This window comes from Phytophthora cinnamomi (assembly GCF_018691715.1).
Source record: "Phytophthora cinnamomi strain GKB4 chromosome Unknown Contig120, whole genome shotgun sequence".
Taxonomy (NCBI): domain Eukaryota; phylum Oomycota; class Peronosporomycetes; order Peronosporales; family Peronosporaceae; genus Phytophthora; species Phytophthora cinnamomi.
The window spans coordinates 207,403-215,745 of record NW_027151053.1 but is presented as its reverse complement, the minus strand read 5'-3'; the positions used below and the strand labels follow the sequence as shown (position 1 = coordinate 215,745).

Genomic DNA, 8,343 nt, shown 5'->3' with positions numbered 1-8,343 from the left:
CAGTTTCGATCACCGCTAAGGCGATTTGCTGCTGCTGATGTAATCGTCAAAGTTGGCCACTCAGATCTTAATGCTGGCTGAAATAGATAGCATGCGATCATCATCAATTTCTGAAGTTCGCGAGCAAATGATTTGATATTCTTACGATCCGATGGAACATTCCATTTTTTGAAATCACCATCGCTGATCTTCGCAGCTCCTTGCGGCAACTCGTACTCAGCAAAGAGATCTTTCATTTTTTCTGGAAAGTGCTAATCATAGCATCGACACCCAGATAGTTGTTCTGCTGTTTGCTTGTAGCCACATTGGGACGTGATTGCACCTTAGACTTCTTTCGCGCTTGCTGTGCAGCTCCAATGATCTTCTTCTTCGCTTCTTTGTCTACTTGCTTACGACCAGCTGGAGTGTTCAAGAGGGGCACTACATGGAATAAACGGGTCTCACGCGATTCGTCTGAGCCAGATTCCTTGATATGCTTGATCACCTTGCTGTAAGCATTGAGAAACGACAGATCCTTAGAGCCTCCACCGATATCTCGATAAAGCTTGGCCAAATAAACAACTCGCTTGTTGATGGTCGTATCGCTCAGCTTCTTGCCAGAGTGGAGGTACTTCTCGAAATCTTCACGGATTAGCATTGTCAATTCGGACAGGACGATATATACTATTACGACACTTGTTTAAATAGGATAAAAAAATCAGAACTCTCAGTCATCATATATCAAGGCTTTTGAAGAATCATAAGGCTTTCGCTCGATTACCCTCGTCCTGGATTGCATGGATGGCTGATAGTAGATCCGGTTTGGCTCGCAACTCTTCATCGATTGATCAGTAGACGGTGGTTTCATTGCCGCATAGGCCTCGTAGATGGTGTTATCGATCACAAATTGAGCTCCAGTCGGGTTGATATCAAGCCGATACTCAACATGCATGTTATACTTTTGGAGATATGAATTAATTGAATAAATTATTCTGTCGAGATGTCCGTGCAATCGCATCCTTCATGCTAGCTATCGATAGCGTAAATCCTCGATTGCGGATGCCATGAACCGTTTTACGATCAGCCTTATCACTAAAGGTTTTGCTTAAGGCCTTAGAAAAGGCCTTGAGAGTTGTGCCTGATTTCTCTCCAACAGATTCCATCCACCTATTAAATAAACTAAGCATGTTTTGGTTCGGATATAATTTCTCCTCAGAATTAGAACTATTCAGATCAATAAATGTATGCTTGCTCTCTCTGTTAATACATGCAACCATCCACTGAATCGGTTTTTCAATGGTAATAGCATTTAACCCTTCCTTTTACAACGCTTGTTGCAGCGCATCGCTGAGGATGGAACCCATTGAGATCAATATTCATCACGTAGTGATAGAGATGCCTACCAGCATCTCTCTGCGTGAAATCATCAGTAATTGGAGCAAAGTGCTCGAGATCTTTGCCAATAAATCTACCAGAGCCCTTATAAAACAAGAATCATCTCATCTCGGTACTTGCTCGATTCACAAAGTTATTATTGCAAAAACATATGAGATTATTGAAGCACTCACCCACGTATGCATCGTGGCCTTTGCGCTCGTACCGTCTGTATCTCTCTGTGATCAAATCTTTGACGACCTCTTGGCTTTGTTCGATTCAATTGATCTGTTTACCTTTGCTGCCTCGTTTAGTACGATCATAAGGTGATTCTCTAGACAGACATTAAATTTTCCAGTAATGGCTTCTATGCTTGCCGTGGGATACATGTGATTCTCTCCAATAATATGATCTCTCCAGAGCTCCACGATGAAATTTTTACCAAGGCCTTCTGGCCCCATTACAATCATCGCAACCTCTGTTTTGCGATGAGGAAATTGGACCATGTGCTCTAGTAGCTTGAGTGTAAATTCAAATAACGCTTTATCATCGTCGCATCATGCCTCTCGAATAAGTTTCAAGAAGCCATCAAATTTAGTTTCATCAATCTGGAAATCGGTCTCATATTTATAAACAAATCCAGTGAAAGTGTTGAAAACATCCTTGTTCGACCAGTCATAACCATCCTTAGCGCTATACGGTGAAAACCGCATCTCCCGAGTGTGGAATATCATCTTGCCAATTGGTAAGCAGCATCCAGATCGGAACATGGCATACATCTGGCTCTTGCTTGATTTTGTTGTAAAGTATAGCCTTTAACTTATCTGGGATGGCTGTTGCTACCTTGTACTTGATGCATTTGTATGAAATTACTTCGGTACCATTTGCTCGCTTTGAAAAATTCTTACTAAAATAGAACGATTCACCGCCATTTAATATGAGCGCAAAGCACTTATGGATATAAGCCATCGCTTCGAATACATTAATAGGACTCGTAGATATCTGTAAATAGTCGGGATAGCAAGCTGGATGATGGATATCATGAGTTGGAGGAATTGATGAGGGACTGATCTGGATATTCCAGTCAGGTAGCGCCCCAATGATATCCGAATCACTCATTGGGCCGTCTTTATCCTTAGATTTATAGTTACCCTTACCCTTAGATTTACCCTTACCTTAGCCTTATCCTTAGATTCACCTGTAGCCTGCATAGAGTAATATTCATCATCACAATCAAATGGATCTTGTATATCGATACTTGGAAGCTTTCGCCTTACTCTGTTTCTTTGCTTCTTACTTTACCGGCATAACAGGCGCTTTGATTGTCTTAGACGCAGCAAACTCGGCAATGTCTTCCTCAGCGGGCTCCTCCCTAGGCAGCTCTACCCTGAAGAAACATTTGCTTTTTCCGCGATTACGTCGACAGTTCCATGCTGCGTATCCCTGATCACTGTTGAAATATAACTTAAGCGTATTATCATTATCATGAGTTCGATTGCAGATCAAGCAATGACTCGGGGCGCATCTCTTAGCAATATGGCAGGATCCACGTAGTCTGATTAGGTTACAATCGAAGACTCGGCTGTCATAATCTGGAATCTTGTCCAAGTGTCCAAGAGCCGGCTTGATGAATTCGCCATCGGCTTCTCCGACGAGTGCAATAGCCTCCTTAATATTGAGGTTGCTCATGTCAGCATCGCTAATGCTGAATCGGTCATCGTTTGTCAGAAAGTAGATTTGGCCTGGAACGGCGTAGTCGCGAATAATAAAGCTCGTGCCGCACGTTTTAGTCCCAAACGTGAGACCAAGCGATCGATGTTTGCGATATTGAGCTGGATCTATAGCCTGGCATACCAAGCACAGAATTGAATCGTTAATACCCAATGCATCTGAATTATCAGCAATAGTAGATTCTTGCCATTCAATTGCGAGTGTCGAACTTTGAGCATGGCTTAGCATTAGATTCGTGATAATATGGATACTTATCTTGAATCCATCGTTATCAATCTCTCGATTACGCATAGTAGCCATATAATCGAATTTGTCATCAATTAGGCAGACATTCTCACTCATAGCTACTTTAATTGAATCAGCATAGATGCTTGCGAGTATCTTAGCGGATTTATCCAGCATTGGTAATTCTGGGTTGTCCTCGGAAAGAGGATAACCCATAGCCTCGGTGATTTCATAATTCTCGATGACATCGAGCTTGAGATCGATGTCTAAACAGAATCTACATCGCGGACTGATGCTAATCTCATGACATTCACTGTTAAGCTGTAGGTCAACGTATTCATTAAACAATTTAGCATCGTTTTGATTATAAACCCAGTAGAAACGCCGTGAGTCCTGGCACTCAACTCGGAAAAGCAAACATTCCTTAATTGGATGCAGATATTTGGTCTTGTCATCGTTTGATAGCATCGAGCGAGTTTCAAACCATTTACCATTATCGAGGTTATTTAAAAACTCACGGCAGGCAGAGAAAATCTTTTGCGAATTATTTTCAGATGAATCGGATTTTGTCGATCCTACAATAGTAGAATTAATTTGCACAGATTTGACAGCTGAATTGTTCGGCGATGGGTGAGACCATATTAGCATGAATAATTTCCTTAGCAACATCAATAAATTCAGAGATCGTTTTTTTATCCGCAGATTTAAAGCACTGAGCAACATCTCGTAAGTTAGGCATCGCCCTGGCCTTGCCTGCGAATGCCTCAATTTCATCACCCTCGCTATATTCGACGACAAGCTCGTGGACAGCTACTACGGTCTCAGCAGGCTTTTGGTTCAGGTGCTGCTTGCACCATTCAACATTACCGCGTCCGCATTACTTTCCATTGGATTTGTTGATTCCGTCGCACATGGTTTTAGTTGGCTGTATTAGTAGCTATGGGTATATACATATATGGGTCATGTGTTAAAATAGAAATTCATACCTGAATGTCGATAATACCTATATACCCACACATAATGAACCCGTATAATTATTTCATGAGCGATAACGACTCGAACCACTCTGGTGGGATGTTTCAAGTTGACAGAGACGAACCGACGGCTACGGAGAGCACAGCTGCATCCAAATCGGAGGTTAAAACTCCAAATCCAACTGCCATTCTCGGATTCGGTGAGTACCAATCCATGTGTATTGAACATGTATTTGATATTGATCCAGGCTATTGCCGATGGTTAAGCTATCAAACGTCGATGAATCTGAGGTCAGACGTCACGAAGTTCCTCGATACAAGTTCAAGGCCGCTGATGACGGCTTGTACGTGATGACTTGGGATCGCCATAAAGGCAAATCAATGAAGACGATCCGACAAGCAGACGCCAAGTATCTTTATTGGTTGCGGAACGCTAAGTTTGTTAAAGAGAATCAATCATGGCTTATAGGGAAGATCGACGAGTTGTAGAAGTGAATTCTTCTTTTGTCCTGCGTGAAACGGGTAATTCCCTCCGCGTATCTCCTGTATCGATTTGAATCCCGTCCGTATCTCTCCGCTCGTGGTGTGCATCGCTGGGTTGTCCTTATGTAGTTGGCCGTTAGTTCGACCATTTTATTGCCCAGTAGTCTGTGCAACTAGAACGTAGTTAGAGGCTTTATCTTATATATCTCATATCTATTGCCATTTTCTTTTTATTTATAAGAAGATATATATAATAGTATGGAGTAGTATGTAGTAGTATGTAGCAGTATGTATTTTCCTGTACACCCGCGTAGCGAGTTGAAAATATTACTGGGCAGATACTTTTCTGCGCATCAAACTTTAGTACAGTGCGTATCACTACACTCCGATGCGATGGGCCACCGCTCACATTTATTGGTCAATAGTGATCCGTCGCATGATATGCAAGTAGAAGGTCTCTAGCGAGAAACAATATTGGTCAGTTGGTAATCCTGTTGTTATTATGTCCGATTGTGGCTGAGCCACAAATATACATTTAATATCCTGTGATATCTGATTTAGCTATCGAAACTACCTCTCGCTATTTGTCATAAGATTCGAGGTTGTGGCGAATCAGATCGGTCTTATCCCTTTTTTTATGAGATCGATCTCATAGACGAGATCGGTCTTGTCAAGATCATCACTTTTCATCTGCCACCATGACCGCCATCCGCCCGCCTATGTAACGGGGTTACACGTACAAGTGGCTGCAAGCCACTTGTGAATTTAACAGATAGGATATATGTTAAAGTTTTAGATACTTCCTCACTTTGATGTAAGTCACACCAATGGATACATTGAAGTGGGCCACCACAATGAGTGGTCCACACATACCCTAAGATCCTATTGGTAGAAAGCAGCATCTTTCTACCAATCAGAGACGTGCATATTAGCGGGGCTCTGACAGCCAGCCGCTGTCAACCCCTTTCATAGATGATAAACAGTTTTAGCAGTTTTAGGAGGAAGATCAATTTACAAACAATACAGTTCTCATTTTACCTTAAACTAGCTACTTGGAGTCTTATCTAAGTTAAATTATATTTGTGTATTCAAATATAATTAACCTAAGTAGATACTAAATACTTACGCTTCCTCATACACGTTGCGCAACGTGTAAGCTAAAGTAGTGAGTCAAGTTAGACCCACTACACTTGGTAGCACTTTGTAGTCCGTCCAACGACCGACTGCTTGACGTTCGTACGCGGTGTACGAACGCGGAGCCGAGAACCACATGAGCACGGAGGTGCCCATGGAGAGCTCCAACACGCCTGCAACGCATGTTGCACGCGCTGACTGCCCCCACCTGTCTGACCCAGAGTGGGAAGCCCTCCAACGACTGTCAACAGTCATTGGAGAAGCGGCGATAGCTACGATGCTGCGTACGCTATCGCCGACGGAGCAACATGGTGTTGCTCTGGGATTCATCATGAAGGAGCAGCGTGATGCTGCTTCATCAGTGACGGCGTCGTCAGGGACGACACCGCGTGCTCAATCATTGAAATTGAGCGTAAGCAACAACGTGGAAAGAGAGGGAGAGTCTCTCCTCCGATGGCTTGTCGAGCTCGACACAGCCATAGCGGCTCGACGCATCGTCGACCCGCTGTCGTAGGTCGCGTTCGCCATGTCCTGCCTTGGCGGACGCGCAGGGAGTTGGGCGTATGGACGCCGACTCTCCGATCCTACGTGCTTCAGCACGTACGAAGTGTTCAAAGATGAGCTCAAACAAGCGTTTGATCCCCCGCAAAACGAATTCCGGTCGAGGGCGGAGTTCCTCGACCTTCAGCAGGGTAAGCATGACGTCCATGCTTACGCGCAGCGCGCACGATATTTGGTATCAAATATCGTGACTAACCCGATTGACGAGGCGACCAAGGTCGTCACGTTCACGAAAGGACTGAGAGATGGGCCCGTGAAGACCTATCTCTTCCGAGAGTACCCGAGTTCTCTCGAAGCTGCAATCACTCTTGCCATGCAAGAAGAGTTTAGCCTGCGGCAGGCTAAACTCCATGTAAACGTACCGAGGCCGCAACCGCGCCCGGTAGCGAAGACGGGAGGTCCGGAACCAATGGACCTCTCGAACGCAACAACTGCTGGTTACCAGCAGCAGGGAGGTAACGTGCGATGCTTCCGTTGCGGAAGGATCGGTCACTTTGCACGGGAGTGCACAGCTCCCATGCCCCCTGGAGGTGGCCGTCGTGGCGATGCTAGGCATCGCCGCGGACCAACAAAAAACGCGAACATCCAGTAGGCGCGGGGCGCCCTACTGGTAATGCAGTCGCGCGTGCCGACATCGGGCACGCGACACTGAGGATTGCAGCCCCTAGTGAGACCAGCTCTCACTGCAACAAACAAGACGACAGGCCAAACCTAGTCATCTTGAAGGTTTACTCGAAGAGAGCGAGTGACTCTCTTCGAGCTTTGGTAGATTCAGGCGCGTCGAACAACTTTGTTCGACTACGAAGCCTGTCGAGACTTGACTTCGAGGAGGTAGATACACCTCGAAGTCTTCTGGAGGTACGACTGGCAACAGGTGCCATCGTCAAGACCGAGAAGCGCGTCGTGAACGTGCGCTTCTCGTACAAACAACGAGTGTTTGTCGAACGCTTTATCGTCCTGGACCTGGACGATAAGTTCGACGCGGTAATGGGCATGCCGTGGCTTGCACGGCATGATCCGGTGATAGATTGGAAGAAGCGCACGCTCGTGCGCTTCGGTCGCGACAGCGGAACAGAGAGCGATGGCCCTGTTACCGCAGCACACGCACCAGCAGGTGCGCGCGGCTCACCAGTCGAGACAGCGCTTAATGCTGCTGCCCCGGAGTACCCAAGAAGTGCGCGAGGGTGCGCACAAGTGGGACCAACGTCGGCGGTGCTGCCGACGTCGGAAGATGAGGGTGTGTCGGTTCCGGGAACAAACCCTCGTGTTCCTGTACGCGTGGGACAGTCCCTGACCCGAAGAGGTCAGGTCGACAACGACGCACCCTCGGTCATGAGGGGCTCCGCCAATACCTGGCGTCGAGGTGACGAAGGCGTGTCAACTCCGGGAGTTGACGCGCCAAACAGTACGGACGGTTGCAAACGTCCCGTACTGACGCAATTCGCATGCTGTCGTGCAGCCGGGCTGCACGACGAAGCGCCATGCGATCAAGCCGGGCTTGATATCGCGCGCCCGCAGACAGGATCTGCCGGCGAAGAAACACATTACCGTGCAGCCGGGCTGCACGAAGAAAAATGCGGTCAAGCCGGACGTGATACCGCGCGCCCGCAGACAGGGTCCGCCGGCGAACAACCGTCCATGGCCGGGCCTGGACCAGAAGAACCACCGTGCGGAGCCGGGCTCCGCACAACAAGAAGACGGCGCATGCGAAGAACGCTGCGCAAGTCTCGGTCCGGGACCGAGACGCTACAAGAACAGTCTGCTGGGCAGACTGAGGCGGTGACGCCGGATGTCGAGACGCTAAGCGTCTTGACGCGCACCGATACTGGATTCCAGTATCGTAAAATGGAACTCGCTAATCCTCCGACGACGGCGTCGGAAT

General features: G+C 46.7%; 1 protein-coding gene across 1 annotated transcript; it reads right to left on the bottom strand.

The window, feature by feature from the left end:
- Positions 1-232: 232 nt before the first annotated feature.
- Positions 233-637, bottom strand: IUM83_08905 (uncharacterized protein; the record flags this gene model as incomplete). Its single annotated transcript, XM_067933303.1, has 1 exon — positions 233-637. One exon carries the CDS (start codon positions 635-637, stop codon positions 233-235), a length of 405 nt encoding a protein of 134 aa, XP_067781125.1.
- Between the last annotated feature and the right edge of the window lie 7,706 nt (positions 638-8,343).